Source organism: Mesitornis unicolor, unplaced genomic scaffold (assembly GCF_000695765.1).
Source record: "Mesitornis unicolor isolate BGI_N332 unplaced genomic scaffold, ASM69576v1 scaffold397, whole genome shotgun sequence".
Classification (NCBI taxonomy): Eukaryota; Metazoa; Chordata; class Aves; order Mesitornithiformes; family Mesitornithidae; genus Mesitornis; species Mesitornis unicolor.
In genome coordinates, this window is record NW_010195470.1 from 5,679 (window position 1) to 21,781 (window position 16,103).

Consider the following 16,103-nt stretch of genomic DNA (forward strand, 5'->3'; position numbering starts at 1 on the left):
GTTTAAAATCTGTTTTCTCGCTGTAACCACACAGGTACGGTTTTCTCTGGACTGCCAAAAGCGCATTTAAATAGCAGACGTTATTAGCTTGTGTTACTGGAAGCAGCCGAGGAGATTATGGCAGACACAGCCTTCTGCAAGGGCTTGTTAGAGCAGGGAGTCGTGCTGCTCTGCTGCCGCGCTTCGGCTTTGCGCTGCCGGTGAAGAATGGTATCTGCACAGCTTCTTATTGTGGGCATCTATAATAACACTTACTGTCTGTAAGCACTCGATCTGAGCAGCGTGGGGTATAAAAACAGTGAGAGCTGTGTCTTGGCAAGCTTTGCTGCTGCTGTTGTTGCTTCATCCTTCCCTTATTCATCCCGTTCGGTTACCGAATCGCTTCAAGCATTTGCTTTTCGCCTGCAGGGCCACGACCGCGGGGTGAACTGGGCCGCCTTCCACCCCACGATGCCGCTGATCGTGTCGGGAGCCGACGATCGGCAAGTGAAGATCTGGCGGATGAACGGTGAGAGGGTTCTCCGCAGGGAGAAGGGCGTTGGGAGTTGAAATGTAGGTTTGAACGTCCCTAGGCTGAACCTGGAGGTAATTTACCCTTTGCAAACACGGCTGTGTGAGGGAGGGGTAAATTATCCCGAGCAGCGTTGGCTTTTGCCATTGAGGAGGGCTCAGTTCTCGAGCAAACACTTCTGGCTCCTTTTGATTTGCATGTGGAAGCTCGTGGGAGTGGAAAAGCTTGACTGATGTTTTCTGAATATGCATCGATGGAGTAAGAAAGGGAGGTGATGTGAGAGCCAGAAGCCCTCCACCAGGAATGGCTGTGCTTTCCTCAGTCCAGCCAAACTATATATGATTCTTAGCACCCTTTTCATAAAGGTTTATCTGTTATTTTTTCAGTTTAACTGTGGTAGTGCTTAGAAAGAGAGCAGAACTGATACAGATAAATTGCAGATAGCAGCTGATGCAGTCACTTCAATAAAGTGCTGCTTGTGTTTCTGCTATGGCAGAGCTTAACCCGTTTAAGAGTTACTTTCCTCATTCTTTTCATCTCCTGGTTAGAATCGAAGGCCTGGGAGGTTGACACTTGCCGGGGGCATTACAACAACGTCTCGTGCGCTGTCTTTCACCCACGCCAGGAACTGATCCTCAGCAATTCGGAAGACAAGAGCATCCGTGTGTGGGACATGTCCAAACGGTCAGTGCTTGCCCAGCACCTCACACGACCATGTTAGGGAAGTTTTTACCCATGTGAAGGACCTAAAGTTGTTCTTAGGGAAACCAAACACGAGCAGTTCTTAAAACAGCTTAGGATCTGCATTGTGGGAACTGAAGTTTACACCGAGGTTTATTGATGTTCCCTATTTCTTTTGCTGCACATCTAGCACCGGGGTCCAGACCTTTCGGCGTGATCACGATCGCTTTTGGGTATTGGCCGCTCATCCCAACCTCAATCTCTTTGCTGCAGGTAAATAAAGGACCCGTTCAGTGTTTTGACAAGTGGCTGTGAAGGGAAATCCATATAGGATTTGCTTTTCTTGAGCACATTTTGTAGAACACGCTGACTTGCAGATGCTTCATTAAATGTATTGTAGGAAAAAGCTCCTTTAACTTCCTGCAGTGTCTGAGAGCTGTGGGTGGAACAGAGTCGCATTATATCAGCTGCAGTTCAAAGCTGGAACAAGACACCTCCGCGTTTCACTGGAGGAGTGCTCTAAGGCTAAGAAGGGATGGGACAGATCCTAGGGGAAACCCATGCTGGACTGATAATGCTTAAAGAAATGCGTGGTGGTGAGGCAAACTCCTCCTAGGAGAGCGTCAGATCTTAGATTTATTATGAAATATAAATGGGGGTGTGAAGATGGCCCTTAGTGAGGAAAGAAGTGGAAACATTTAACTCAGGCTGAGGAGTTGTGGCTAAAACACAGGATTTAATCCACATTTTAAACTCTCCCGTGCCTTTTCGCAGGCCACGACGGTGGCATGATTGTGTTCAAACTGGAGCGTGAGCGACCGGCTTACGCGGTGCACGGGAACATGCTGTATTACGCGAGCGGCCAGCTTACGCGGTGCACGGGAACATGCTGTATTACGTGAAGGACCGTTTCCTCCGCCAGCTTGACTTCAACAGCTCCAAAGATGTGGCCGTCATGCAGCTGAGAAGGTAGGAGATGGGTGCTCACCATCGAGGGTAAGGGATGGGTGCCCACTCTTCCAGGTGGGAGATGGGTGCTCACCATCAAGCGAAGGTAGGAGATGGGTGCTCACCATCAAGGGTAAGAGATGGGTGCTCACCGTCAAGGGTAAGAGATGGGTGCCCACTGTTCCAGGTGGGAGATGGGTGCTCACCATCAAGGTTAGGAGGTGGGTGCCCACTGTTCAAGGTAGGAGATGGGTGCTCACCATCAAGGGTAAGAGGTGGGTGCCCACCATCAAGGGTAGGAGATCGGTGCCCACCATCAAGGTTAAGAGATGGGTGCTCACCATCAAGGGTAAGAGGTGGGTGCCCACCATCAAGGGTAGGAGATGGGTACCCACCATCAAGGGTAAGAGGTGGGTGCCCTCTTGTCAAGGTAGGAGATGGGTGCTCACCATCAAGGGTAGGAGATGGGTGCTCACCATCAAGGGTAAGAGATGGGTGCCCACCATCAAGGTTAAGAGATGGGTACTCACCATTGAGGGTAGGAGATGGGTGCCCACTGTTCAAGGTAGGAGATGGGTGCTCACCAGCAAAGGTGGGAGATGGGTGCTCACCATTGAGGGTAGGAGATGGGTGCCCACTGTTCAAGGTGGGAGCTGGGTGCCCACCATCAAGGGTAGGAGATGGGTGCTCACCATCAAGGGTAAGAGATGGGTGCTCACCATCAAGAGTAAGAGATGGGTGCCCACTGTTCAAGGCAGGAGATGGGTGCTCACCATCAAAGGCGGGAGATGGGTGCCCACCATCAAGAGTAAGAGGTGGGTGCCCACTGTTCAAGGTGGAAAATGGGTGCTCACCATCAAGGCTGGGAGATGGGTGCTCACCATCAAGAGTAAGAGATGGGTGCCCACTGTTCAAGGCAGGAGATGGGTGCTCACCATCAAAGGCGGGAGATGGGTGCCCACCATCAAGAGTAAGAGGTGGGTGCCCACTGTTCAAGGTGGGAGATGGGTGCTCACCATCAAAGGCGGGAGATGGGTGCTCACCGTCGTGTTACAGGAGGTGTGGGCAGTATCCCCAATCCCTTGTTAGTCTCTCACTTACAGATGGGTCCCATCGTTGTATTCACACACCTCAGTTTCAGCTGACTCCTCTGTCAGATGAACTGACAAAGCCTACAAGAAGTTTTTTAGGTCAATTTTCTCCTGTGCATATATGTAAATATTTTTTATCTAGCGTTAGGTTTGAAGTCATTTCAAACTGAACATCAGCTCTTGCATTGATGAAACATTGATGTTCTTACAGTGTTTCCGAGTGGTTTTAATTCAGGAAATTAATCAGAACTGAGCTTTCCTGGTACTTGTTAAACTTCAGAAAATAAGGAGTGTGTATCAGGAGATGAATTTGGTAGCAATAATTGTGGTCCACTCTTAACTTTCCCTTTCCTCCATGACTCTTCAGTGGCTCCAAGTTCCCCGTGTTCAACATGTCGTACAACCCAGCTGAGAACGCCGTCCTGCTCTGCACAGTGAGTCAGCTCTGCTGCATTAAGTCCCAAAAAACTTCCTGTCAGATCCGATCTCAAAATGGTTTTTTCCTCTCTCTGCAGAGAGCCAGCAACTTAGAGAACAGCACTTACGACCTGTACACCATTCCCAAGGACGCAGACTCCCAAAATCCGGATGGTAGGCATTTCTTATTTCACATTAATCCTGGGAGTGTTTCTTACCCCGTAGCTGTCCCCTCCTCCGGTCTCCCAACTGTGTCTGTGTGTTATATACATAAAAAAAGCTTCATTTCTCTCAGCTTCTCCCGTTGGCCTCTTTCTCTGTGTTTCCCAATGCCCCTGCAGCACACATCATTTGGCAGGCTTCCTGCTCACTACATCACCCTACACTGACTTGAAAAATTCATGTTCATCCCAAACTTTTACTGCTACAAATATATATTTTATAATTTTGTTATTAGGAACTTTCCGTTTTCCCTTTCGACACAGCAGGCGGCCTTCCTGGCTTGTCAACAGAGATGGATTTTAACCAGACATGTTTTGTTCGGAGAGGTTTTATACTCTGAAAAGCGGCTGTAAAAGTGACAGCGCCGGGGTGCCAGGAGCCATTCTTCCTCTCGGCAAACTCCAGATCAGTTTTATGCAATTTACAAGTCAAAACATGATTTAGGAAAGAAAAAAATATGGTTCTTTCTCCTAACTCTGAATTCCATTTGGGATCTGAAACTCCAGCTGGTTCCTGCTGCCTCCGTCGTCACAGCAGTAAAGATGTTGAAGGGAGTGGGAGTGATAAATGAGGTAGACTGGAATCCAGCACTCGTTCATAGATTTATGGATTTCTCTGGGTCTAATGAAGGGAAGATTTCTGTGCAGAGTGCAGGCAGCAGGTGTATTTGGAGAGAGAAAGAGGAACTTTATATAGATGAAATGTTACTGCATAGATTTCAGATATTTAGTTTGATTGAGACGTTCAAAGCTGACTTTTCTGGGGTCACCCTTTAAAGGAGGAGAGGGGTTCTTCTTCCAGAAGAAGAGATACCTAAGCCTCATTAAATCCATGCACTTCAAGGCATTTTCAAGAATGCCATTAAACCCCACTGGTTGATAAGTGTCTTTTTCCACCAAGCTGCTATATGTGCAACTTCTGATGGTCTCCCAGTCATTTTCTGCCTGATCCACAGGCAGTTCAAGACTGAGACCCAGTAAAAATTCCGAGTGTTGGAGATTGATAAAAGCAGGTGAAGTTGTCATCAGAAACCCCCAAGAGGAGCTGGGAGTTGAATTCAGACAAGACTTTCATGTGAATGAGGACTGAGGCTGTCAGGTTTAAGTCTTTGTTAGGATGTAGATCTGCCACGAACGCCACCACGCTTGGTGAAATGGCTCTCGGGGCTGGAGCTCCAAAAAAGCCTCGTGCTGAGCAGCAGCAGGACTGGTGAGAAAAGGGAACTAAAGGCATTTTTTGTTTTCTTTTACTAAAATCATGTCAGCTCTTTCTCACTTCGCCTCTGCCGCTGCAAAAGCCTCCTCTGCCTCCGAAGCCCGTCCTGCAGTACCGCTCCCTCCGTGCGTCTGACGCGGGGAGCGCTGTGTTTGCAGTCGCATTTTAAAAGCAGGCAAACAGCTGCGTGCTGGGGAGAGCGCAGCCTTTCTCCTCCAGCTCGTTAGATCCGTTTGCAGGAGGGGGGAGCTCCCATCGAAGCCGGGACCCTCGCTGCTCGCTTGGTTTGGCCGGCGAGGCTCTGCTCGTTAGCTTGACAGACGGTGCTGTCGCCCGCCATGGCCGGCTGGGGTGCCAAGCAGTGGCGTTGGCGGTGCAGCCAAGCGCTCGTCTTGTGCCTTGGCTGGAGAGCAGGGGCTGGCGCTGGCCACGACGCTGCGTTCTGAGAGGACATGGAGGGGGGGGAGGAAATGAGCCTTGCAAATAGCCTGGGGTTAAACATGAATTAGTAGGAAGCGGCTGCAGCAGCCAAGATGGGATCAAATGAGGCTGAGTAATGTGTTGCAGGGGTTTTATTCACTGCCTGTGTTTCGCTCTCCGCAGCCCCCGAAGGGAAGCGTTCCTCCGGGCTGACAGCTGTGTGGGTAGCTCGGAACCGCTTTGCAGTCCTGGATCGCATGCATTCGGTAAGGGGACAAACCTACCAGGGTCATCTTTTGAACGGGCTCTGGTGCTGTCTGTAAGGCTGCAGATGGAAAACGGGGAGATTGGGTTAACCGTTATTGGAGAGTCAAGCAGACTGGCAAAGCGTTGTTGGTACAGAGAGGGCTGCAGACACCCATGAAGAAATATAATACAGTGAGAGTGTAATGGGCTGAAATGTTATTTAACTTCTTTGACAGTAGCTCAGTTGCTGGAAGGCCGCTACAGCGGGTGAGTTCAGGAGTGAACCCTGACCAGAACAGGACTGGGAAGACACCCAGGTCACCTTCACAGCATGAAAATAATGGAGAGATGGTGAAAATACAGGGCTGAGTTTTATAAAGCTCTTTGTTCTCATGTGTGGAGTGCAATAGGAGGAAGAAGGGGGAACGACAGCCATGGGAAGTTTTCCCTGCTTGAATTTCCTTGATGTGAAGGGGAAGAAAAGTCTTGCTCTTTGCTCCATGTAGGATATTCTATTTTTCCTTGATTTTTTAATTTTAATTCAGGAGTTTGGGTTTTTTTTTGCTTAGTAAGGACAGCAGTGAGGCTGAAAAGAAAGGATGCACCGTGTCTGCACCCTGGCAAACTTGTGGTTGGGTTTTCTAGCAGGATAAAGTCTGATCCTGCTTCGAGAAAGGCTGCGGCTTTGGGCCTCTTGTCACTGAGATTGTCACCAAAATTCTGAGTTAAAATAACCCTAAATTTCTGTGTGGACTCTACCTAACTGCCCTGTGCTGTTCCGTTTCCTCCCACCAAACGGCAGATCCTCATCAAAAACCTGAAGAACGAGATCACCAAGAAGGTGCAGGTGCCGAACTGCGATGAGATTTTCTACGCTGGCACAGGGAACCTGCTACTGAGAGACGCTGACTCCATCACCCTCTTTGACGTGCAGCAGAAGCGGTAAGAAGCCTGCCAGGAGGGGTTTTAGTATCATCATCCCGCTGGCGTTTCCCCCCAGGGACAAGTAATAGCTATTAATGCACTCCAGAATTCAGCATCAGCTGCAGGCTGTGTCAGACCGATCCAAACCACGGCGAACAACTGTTAGGAGGAGCAGAGTGTAAACACAGCCGAGGTGCAGTTTGTGCTGCGGGCGTCGTGCCGTGGATCGCAGGGAGCCGTGTGCCGTGCCCTCGTAAATCCCGGGGCTGCAGAACCGGGGGCTGTGAGAACGGTTGGAAATCAGAAAACCTAAACTCCAGCAAGCGAAGCTTGCCTGGTGTCTCATCCCTTATGTTTTAGAGCTGCTCAAAATGCTTTTCAGTTGGAACTGAAGTGGCGGCTTTTTTTTATTTGCTGGTATTTGTGTTACTGGCCACAAAGAAACGGGCAAGGATTTGATGCTTTTTGCATTCTTGAGAAGGTTCTGGATTATCTGCAGATAAATACGGTGTCTGCTGATCACTTATATCCCAGAGCATGCCTCATGAGTTTTGTTTCCTAATTTTTATACCTCTGTCTTGTGTTGGGAATGTTGCAAATGAATTTAACAAAGCAAATGCTGCTTAGAAACACCTTACTTCCCTTGTTCTGGTAAATCCAGCCCTAAAAACCCCACAGATATCTGGGTTTTGAAGTCAGTTGTCACTTCACGTGTATTTGTTACTGCACAGCTATGGAGAGAGGTTTGTTTTGCTGAACTGGACTGCAGGGATGCTCAACTCTGCCCCATGATTTTAGAGCTCCAGAATGACAAAAAGGGGCTTCAGACCCATCTGTAAATCGGGTTCGGGGTCTTGGGCACTGGTTGTTATCACACAGCTTGATCACAGAGCTCTCTGGAGGGATATTGTTCAACTCTCTAACATCAGTGCTGTCTTTTCCCAGAACTCTGGCCTCAGTGAAGATCTCCAAGGTGAAATACGTCATCTGGTCGGCTGACATGTCCCATGTAGCTCTGCTGGCAAAGCACGGTAAGCAGGGGGGGTGCAGCGTTTCCCCTGGATCCCGGTGCCCTGTGGCTGCTCCCTTGGTTGGGAGCAGAGTCCCTGCTTGCATGGTCTGCTCGAGAAACCGTTCAGTCACAGGCAGCAGTGAGGGTGCAGCTGAAGACTTTCACAGTCTGGGCCCTTCCACTTTCTTCAGCAAAACCTTTCTTGTACTCCTCAAAATGATGCAGCTAATCCCTTTCATAAACCAGAGGCAGACGGTGACAATTTTGTCGTGTTTGCCATCAGCTCCTTAGTGCCCAACTCTGTCGCTGTCTGTGGAAGAGAAAAGCTGTAATTCAGAGGCAGATATTTAACAACAGAGAGTTCCCCGGCCTTACTGCTTTTGCCTTTCCCCTCCAGCCATCATGATCTGCAACAGAAAGCTGGAGTCGCTGTGTAACATCCATGAAAACATCCGTGTCAAGAGCGGCGCCTGGGACGAAAGCGGGGTTTTCATCTACACCACCAGCAATCACATCAAATACGCTGTCACCACGGGGTGAGCCTGCGAGCCGTGTGCTCAGTCCTTGAACTGGCAGGCCTCGTGCAGTCAACCGTGGGGGTTTTATTTTGGCAGACACCGAAGCTGGTGCTTGTGAACCGGCGCTTTTATTACCCAAAGACAGCTAGAGCTAAATACTCGTGTCTCATTGCTCTGGTTATTTTGTCACTGAGCTGAACGGCTGCACCGTTCACCTGACCTGGCCTTGCTTTTATAATCCAGGCTGAAATAACACAGAGAGTGTAGAGCCTATTTGAGGCAGGGGATGTTGTCACACGTGTGCTGTGTGTTGCCACAGGGATCATGGGATTATCCGCACCCTGGACCTGCCTATCTACGTTACCCGCGTGAAGGGGAACAACGTGTACTGCCTGGACAGAGAGTGCCGCCCCAGGGTCCTCACTATCGATCCCACAGAGTTCAAATTCAAGCTGGCATTGATCAACAGGAAATACGATGAGGTGAGGTGGCGCGAGAAACCCCGCGCTCTCCCTTTGACCGTGGTCTGTGGGTGTAGGAAAATTTCTTGTGTGTGGCGTCAGCTTCAGTGCCTGGGCCTTTTCTTGCAGGTGCTGCACATGGTGAGGAATGCCAAGCTCGTGGGCCAGTCCATCATTGCCTACCTGCAGAAAAAGGGCTACCCGGAGGTGGCCCTGCACTTTGTCAAGGATGAGAAGACCCGTTTCAGCCTTGCACTGGAGTGTGGCAACATTGAGGTGAGCAAGACGTGTCCTATGGGGCATCCCTTCCAAACTTTATTGCTTGCTGCAAGGAGGAGTACTGGGAAGAAGTGTTGAGAGCAAGAGTTGAGAATGATAACAGCCCTGCTAAAGTGCAAGCCCTCACCTTGGGGAATGATTTAGTGCAGGGATCCTTGTAGTCCCATGCTTTCCCACATGGGCATTATCAGCAGAAGGGTGCAGAGAAAACTGCTTTCTGCAAAGCCCTGGTAACCATCTCATTTCTCTTGTTAGATTGCTCTGGAAGCAGCCAAGGCGCTGGATGACAAGAATTGCTGGGAGAAACTGGGAGAAGTGGCGTTGCTGCAGGGAAACCACCAGATCGTGGAGATGTGCTACCAGCGCACCAAGAACTTCGATAGGCTCTCCTTCCTCTACCTCATCACCGGCAATCTGGAGAAGCTTCGGAAGATGATGAAGATCGGTGAGTGCCAGGGTGGTGTCAAAGAAGGAGGAGATGAGAGCATGGCCATGGAGGCCCAAGCACTGCAAAGCTATCGTGGCTCTTTTTCTTTTGGTTTAGCTGAGATCCGTAAGGACATGAGTGGCCACTACCAGAACGCTTTGTATCTTGGAGATGTGGCAGAGAGAGTGAGGATCCTGAAGAACTGTGGGCAAAGTGAGTAATCCCAGACTGTCCTTTGGCCCTGCTTTGTGTCAGTGTGGCCATGCGTGCTGGTGGGAGAGGTTTTCTTTCTCCAGGCAGTGAAGAACACGTGTTCATGTGAGTTTTGTCTCGTTTCAGAGTCCCTGGCCTATCTCACGGCTGCGACTCATGGTCTCGATGAGGAAGCTGAAAGCCTGAAGGAAACATTTGATCCTGAAAAGGAAACGGTTAGCAAACTGATGAATGCTTCCTACTTCATTACACGAGCTCCAGGGTTTGGGAAGAAGATGACAGTGGGATCTGGTGGTAGCGTGACTGGCTCAGCAGCTCATTTTTGGGAGGGAAGAGCTATCTCCACTCCAGTCACTGCTTATCACCCTTGAGACCATCTGTGCTGCTTGGAGGCGGGTTGGGGATTTTCCTTAGGTGGATTTAACTGTTTTCTGCTCAGATTCCAGACATTGATCTCAATGCAAAGCTGCTGCAGCCTCCTGCTCCTGTCATGCCTCTGGACACCAACTGGCCCTTGCTGACTGTCTCCAAGGGGTTCTTCGAAGGAACGATCGCTACCAAAGGTATCGCTTTGTCCTTGGAAAGTTGCGTTGAGCTGGGATATGCAGAATGGAGCTATTTGTCTCCGCAGCTCCTGAACCGTGGCTGTTAACCTCATTTATTGTGTGTTACTTGCAGAGGTTGGGATCCAGGTTGGCGTTTGCACAATCTTTGGCAAATCTCTCAAATCTTTGGTCTTTCAGGGCAAGATGGGGCTTGACAGTTGGAGGGGAGGGTGCTGACCTAACCTAAATTCTTTGCTCAACACCTGACCTACTCGGGAACCTTCATTTACTCATCTCTACCCTTTTTGCAGGCAAAGGAGGTGCCTTGGCTGCTGATATTGATATCGACACCGTTGGCACTGAAGGCTGGGGAGAAGATGCAGAGCTGCAGCTGGATGAAGGTGCATGAACCCAAGAGTTTTTCTTGCAGAAGTTCAAGTGTGTGTCTGTGTAAAGAGCTCTGACTGTTTCCTCCCTGTCCCCTCTGTGCAGATGGCTTTGTGGATGCCGGAGAAGGCTTTGGGGAGGAAGGTGTGGGTAAAGGACAGGAAGAAGGAGGTGGATGGGAAGTTGAAGAAGATTTGGATCTTCCACCCGAACTGGTAGGAGGCTTTGGGAAGGCTTCTGAAGCAGCACAGTTGTAGTTCCTTGGGCAGGGAATGACAGCTTATGGTGGTGATGGTGGTGGAAATGTGTTCTGGGCTTCTTCAGGGACTTGGTCCCCACAGCTGTGACCAGCTCTGATACATCTGGGTGCTGATCTCTGCTCTGTGTGTTCCCCCAGGACGTTCCTGCCGGCCCAGCAGGAGCAGCAGAGGATGGGTTCTTTGTGCCACCCACCAAGGGCACCAGCCCAGCTCAGGTAATGGCACAGATCTCGTTGTCTTTCTCTGAAACTTTCTGCTTTGGCACCTCTTTTTTGGGGTGGTTCAGTCCTTTTTGTGAACACTCATCATACACAAGTAGGAACTTGTTAAGGGGAGTTAGGGGTTGGTGAGGGCAGGGAAGACAAATGTGGGCATAAATACAGTTCCTCATGTGTACATTTCCCTTCCCTTCTCGTAGGTGTGGTGTAACAATTCTCAGCTTCCTGTTGACCACATTCTGGGAGGCTCCTTTGAGACAGCAATGAGAGTAAGTTGACCTGGAGTTCCTAGGGAGAACAACGTGGTTTTCGTCTCTAATCCAGTCTGCAGCTTTGCTCTCTGCCCTTTTCGTGAATCATTTTGCGCCTTGTTTTCTCTGGGCGTAAAATAAGCGGCGCTGTGAGCCCGAGTGGTGCCTGTGCAGCCTTTGCACAGCCCTGGATAACTCTTACTCAGCAGATCAATGTGTCTTTTTCAGCTCCTCCATGACCAGGTGGGAGTAACAAACTTCGGGCCCTACAAGCAGCTGTTCCTGCAGACCTATGCCCGTGGCCGTACGACCTACCAGGCCCTGCCGTGTCTCCCCACCATGTACGGGTACCCGCATCGCAACTGGTAAGCAACTGGGCCAGCTCCTTTCCTGTGCTCTTCTCCCTGTGCCGTTTACCTCCTTGGCAGTGATGTCTCCTCCCTCTGCTATGAAAGAAGGAGCCTTCCTGTTTGCTGGATGTCAACAGGGAGCATTCTGTCTTTAGTGGGGTTTTTCTGCTGCCTGCTATTAGATGAGGAGATGTTAAAGTACTGCTTTCATCTTTCTTTTAGAGACTGAAAGCAGGGTGAGGCAGTTGGGATGTGGTGTTTTCTAGCGCTAACGCTCTGCCTCTGACAAAGCTGCTCTGAGCCATTTAGAGAACCACGGGTCTGTTTTTACACTGGTGGCTGGAAGCCACTGCAGAAAAATGTGCCAGGCTTCCCAGCCTGTGCTAATGCAGAGAGAGCTGAGTGTTGTGGGTGGCAGAATTAGGGAAGTGCAGATGTCTCTTGTGCTAAGCTAATGGCCAAGAAAAACAGCGTGGCCCTGGGTGAAAACATCTCTGACAATTAGCGGTCGAGCTAATTGTTGGTGCTGTTTGTACCCCCAACCCCTCTTTGGTGCCCCCAGGAAAGAAGCTGGCTTGAAGAACGCCCTCCCTGCTGTTGGGTTGAAGCTCAACGACCTCATCCAGCGCCTGCAGCTGTGCTACCAGCTCACTACAGCGGGCAAGTTCGAGGAGGCCGTGGAGAAGTTCCGCTCCATCTTGCTCAGCGTGCCCTTGCTGGTGGTGGACAACAAGCAGGAGATTGCGGAGGTGAGAGGCTCCTCTGTCCGTTGTCTGCGTGCCCGTGGGGCAGGAGGGTGAAATCCTCACCCTGTGTCCCTCTCCGAAAGGCCCAGCAGCTCATTGCTATTTGCCGGGAGTACATTGTGGGGCTCTCGATGGAGATCGAGCGGAAGAAGCTGCCCAAAGAGACCCTGGAGCAGCAGAAGCGAATCTGCGAGGTACAGAAACCCTGTGAATGCCCTCACTGTGATGGGGGTTGAGGGGGAAGTAGCCTTTGGGTTTAAAAAGGCACCGGGAATCCTGATTTCTGCCATGTTCTTTAAAGCAGAAGTGGCAGTAATTCCCTGGGTGGGTTTTATTCCGTTTGTTCACATGGTTGGTAGTGATTTTACCCCTACTTTCCTTCTCCCTCATGCAGATGGCTGCCTATTTCACCCACTCCAACCTGCAGCCCGTCCACATGATCTTGGTGCTGCGTACAGCTCTCAACCTCTTCTTCAAGCTCAAAAACTTCAAGACAGCTGCTACTTTTGCCCGTCGGCTGCTGGAGCTGGGTCCAAAGCCCGAGGTGGCTCAGCAGGTACATCTGTGAGCTGCAGGGGCAGAAATATCTGCTGTGGCAGACCCTGTTTGCACGGCTTCCCGGTCAACATGGTTGCTTTTTGCAGACTCGCAAGATCTTGTCGGCGTGCGAGAAGAACCCCACCGACACCTACCAGCTCAACTACGACATGCACAACCCCTTCGACATCTGTGCCGCCTCCTACCGACCCATTTACCGCGGCAAACCTGTGGAGAAGTGTCCTCTGAGCGGAGCCTGCTACTGCCCCGAGTTTCACGGGCAGATCTGCCGCGTCACTACAGTAAGGGAACCTCAACGTCTCCAACCTGTGATGTTTCCCTTGAGAATCCTCTCCTGCAGCTCCCCCCTAAACTGACTTGGCATGGGCTGGGGGTCAAAGTTGAACGTTGAAGGACTTGGGTTGAGGTTGGGGCATTTTGGGAGTTGGGAATCACAGAATCCCAGACCGTGAGGGATTGGAAGGGACCTCCAAAGCTCATCCAGTCCAATCCCCCTGCCGGAGCAGGAACACCCAGATGAGGTTACACAGGAAGGCGTCCAGGCGGGTTTTGAATGTCTGCAGAGAAGGAGACTCCACAACCTCTCTGGGCAGCCTGGGCCATGCTCTGTCACCCTCACTGAGAAGAAGTTTCTTCTCCAATTGAAGTGGAACCTCCTGTGTTCCAGTTTGTGTCCGTTACCCCTTGTCCTATCATTGTTTGTCACCGAGAAGAGCCTGGCTCCATCCTCGTGACACTCACCCTTTATGTATTTCTAACCATGAATGAGGTCTCCCCTCAGTCTTCTCTTCTGCAAATGTTGGGAAATACCGAGTATTTTAAATGTACTGACTTTGCAGTGATTGACAGCGGGTGTTCCCAGGAGCAGTCTAGGCTCTCAACACCACCTACGGGGTTGGGCCGTTGAGTTGCTTTTCAGCATTAATCACCTCCTTTTTGTTCCTCAGGTGACGGAGATCGGCAAAGATGTCATCGGGCTGCGGATCAGCCCGCTCCAGTTCCGCTAGCGCACGCCTGTCCTGGGGAGGCATGAGATGGGAGGGAACCGTCCCGTTTCACCGCCTAGCGGGGAAACTTTCGCCTCCCACCGTTCCAGCTTCTAATCTGTTCTCTTCACCATAGCCCTGCTGTGTCTTCCCTGCTCTTCCCCACCCAGCAACGCTGCACTGAGACTCTGCTGCTTCCCAGGAGTAGCAACGTGCGCTTCTGTTTCCAGGCCCAGCCGATGTTTCTATGCACAAGGCAAATCTTCCCCCGAGGGTAAAGCTTGGCTCTTGCTGAGCCCCGATTACCACACAGCACGCTCTGTGGAAACCGTGAGAGGCAGCAACCACCTCTTGCTTCCTTCAGCGTGGGGCTGCTGAGAGAAGAGCTCTGGGACCCCACTGCAGCCTCTGGGCAGAGGGAAAAGCTGAGTGTGGCTCTCGCAGGAGCACGGCGCTGTCTGGAACCGGAGCCTGGCCCTGTGCAGGGGCAGCTCAGCTCCCCTCGGAAGCAGCAGGAGAGCAGCTCAGCACCCGAGCCTTAGTGTTGACTTTTTGTTTTGTTGTCCTAGCAACATTTCTCAGAATAATGGGCTTGTCTCATGAGTAAAGTGAATTGTTCAGCTTCATCTTCCTGTTCTGGAGCTCGGTTGGTTTGACTGAGGTAGAAGAGATCAGACTTCGTTTCCCTTTTTCATCTCCCTTCCCTCTTTGCACCCTTAAGGCTTCAGAGGGTTTTCAAGTCCAGAAAATGAAGGCTGTAATCCTGAAATAATTTATCACGCCAGCAGGGGCTGTTTCTGCTAATTATCAGTGTGTAATTACCATTGCCAGTGCTCTAATTATCCTTATTGGTAGTGCTCCTGTCTTTGCATTTACCTTAGGTACTTGTACCCTTTAGTATTGCTGTGCCGTGGTACTTAACGGGCTGGAGAATCTCCAGAGCCAGGTAAATCATCGTTTCTGGCAGTGACACCCACGTTCTCATATCCACGGAGAAGCAAAGGGACCTAAAGGTCCCTGCTCCCTCTGTACCCGGCCTGGTTGCCTAACGCTTTGTCCTCGTGCTGCTGAAATAAATCCATGCCTTACGCTAGGAGTTTAAACCGTTTATTTCATATGTAAAACTGAGGACTGGGGATGCCCCCATCTCGAGGGCGCTGCTTCCAGCTTCGCATCCGTCTGGTTCGAGGAATGTTCACAGTAAGGGCGGTGGAGATGCTGCAGCCAGGGCTGGGCTCAAGGTGCCCCGACAACCAGGGTGTCGTGGCAGGCCACCGCGATGCCCCCGATGAGGTTCAGGAACTCCTGGAAGTCCAACTTGCCGTCGCTGTTCAAATCCAGCTTCTTCATCATGCGGTCCAAGACACCCGGGTCCTTCTGGTTCTGCAAAAGAGGTGGGGATCGACGTCTGCCAAGGCTGAACCCCCCATCCCAGGTATTTGCTGTTCGTCACCAAGGGCATTGGCACAGAGAGGCAGAATTTGATCAGGCCAACTCTTCTCAGGCCACGCTCTGGCTTCTGGAGGCAGCGAGCCCTTCCCATTGCCCACCCCACAGCATTTATGGGGTGAAGGCTTTAATTGCTGGGCCGTGGGTGGATGTGCATGCCGAGGGGTGCTCCTCCCGCCTGGATTTTGCTCACCTTTGTGAAGGCAGCCAGCTCCGTGTTCATGAAGGCCAGGAACTCCCTCTTGGAGAGCGTGAGGTGGTCGCCCTCACGCCCTGCGTACCGCTGGAAGACGGCCAGCAGCGACTCGATGCAGCGTTCGGTCTCCGTGGGCTGCAGAGGCGAGAGCAAGCTCAGACAGCGACCCGACCCGATAGAATTTTGGAAGAAGGCTGAGCTGAGAGGGACCTCCTGCCATCGCTTTCCTCGAGGGCTCTCCTATGCCCAACCTGCCCGGCCGCATTTTTTCTTCTCTATTTATTTCCCCCAGTGCCTTGGCACCCAGAAGGACCCAGAGGATTGGGGAGTGGTTCATGGAAAATGCCCTGGGGAGATGTCAGCTCCCATCAGAGGAGCGTCCTGGATGGGGAAGAGCTTGCGCTGCAACCACAGCTACGTGCGTGCTTGATGCGTGCTCGTTTTTACCACGCTGGTTTGGCTGGGGCTGTTTTTTTGGGACAGATAAGCCTGCTTCCCCCTTTCCCCTCCCCCTGCCCTGTCTGGACGCAGGAGAAACTGTCATGAGGGAAAAATGCGAGCTGAGTTGGCTC

The 16,103-nt window shown here is 51.2% G+C and overlaps 2 protein-coding genes across 2 annotated transcripts in view; one reads left to right on the forward strand and one right to left on the reverse strand.

The window, feature by feature from the left end:
- COPA (coatomer protein complex, subunit alpha) overlaps nucleotides 1-14,059 on the forward strand; it is a 19,595-nt gene extending 5,536 nt beyond the window's left edge. The window contains exons 7-33 of the mRNA XM_010188107.1: nucleotides 409-508; nucleotides 1,060-1,195; nucleotides 1,383-1,465; nucleotides 1,967-2,034; nucleotides 2,079-2,161; nucleotides 3,599-3,665; nucleotides 3,747-3,822; nucleotides 5,689-5,771; nucleotides 6,554-6,693; nucleotides 7,621-7,706; nucleotides 8,085-8,223; nucleotides 8,525-8,687; nucleotides 8,796-8,942; nucleotides 9,201-9,390; nucleotides 9,490-9,585; nucleotides 9,712-9,800; nucleotides 10,025-10,148; nucleotides 10,442-10,531; nucleotides 10,623-10,732; nucleotides 10,915-10,992; nucleotides 11,196-11,264; nucleotides 11,475-11,611; nucleotides 12,159-12,345; nucleotides 12,426-12,536; nucleotides 12,737-12,898; nucleotides 12,987-13,181; nucleotides 13,848-14,059. Of these exons, the coding sequence (XP_010186409.1) occupies nucleotides 409-508; nucleotides 1,060-1,195; nucleotides 1,383-1,465; nucleotides 1,967-2,034; nucleotides 2,079-2,161; nucleotides 3,599-3,665; nucleotides 3,747-3,822; nucleotides 5,689-5,771; nucleotides 6,554-6,693; nucleotides 7,621-7,706; nucleotides 8,085-8,223; nucleotides 8,525-8,687; nucleotides 8,796-8,942; nucleotides 9,201-9,390; nucleotides 9,490-9,585; nucleotides 9,712-9,800; nucleotides 10,025-10,148; nucleotides 10,442-10,531; nucleotides 10,623-10,732; nucleotides 10,915-10,992; nucleotides 11,196-11,264; nucleotides 11,475-11,611; nucleotides 12,159-12,345; nucleotides 12,426-12,536; nucleotides 12,737-12,898; nucleotides 12,987-13,181; nucleotides 13,848-13,907 (3,069 nt within the window). The 3' untranslated portion in view covers nucleotides 13,908-14,059. The remainder of the gene's footprint in view (nucleotides 1-408; nucleotides 509-1,059; nucleotides 1,196-1,382; nucleotides 1,466-1,966; nucleotides 2,035-2,078; nucleotides 2,162-3,598; nucleotides 3,666-3,746; nucleotides 3,823-5,688; nucleotides 5,772-6,553; nucleotides 6,694-7,620; nucleotides 7,707-8,084; nucleotides 8,224-8,524; nucleotides 8,688-8,795; nucleotides 8,943-9,200; nucleotides 9,391-9,489; nucleotides 9,586-9,711; nucleotides 9,801-10,024; nucleotides 10,149-10,441; nucleotides 10,532-10,622; nucleotides 10,733-10,914; nucleotides 10,993-11,195; nucleotides 11,265-11,474; nucleotides 11,612-12,158; nucleotides 12,346-12,425; nucleotides 12,537-12,736; nucleotides 12,899-12,986; nucleotides 13,182-13,847) is intronic.
- A 1,063-nt stretch (nucleotides 14,060-15,122) lies between these two features.
- Nucleotides 15,123-15,685, reverse strand: S100A11 (S100 calcium binding protein A11; the record flags this gene model as incomplete). Its single annotated transcript, XM_010188108.1, has 2 exons — nucleotides 15,123-15,269; nucleotides 15,529-15,685. Coding segments are annotated over 2 exons (304 nt in total), but the record flags the coding sequence as incomplete, so codon positions are not given.
- Between the last annotated feature and the right edge of the window lie 418 nt (nucleotides 15,686-16,103).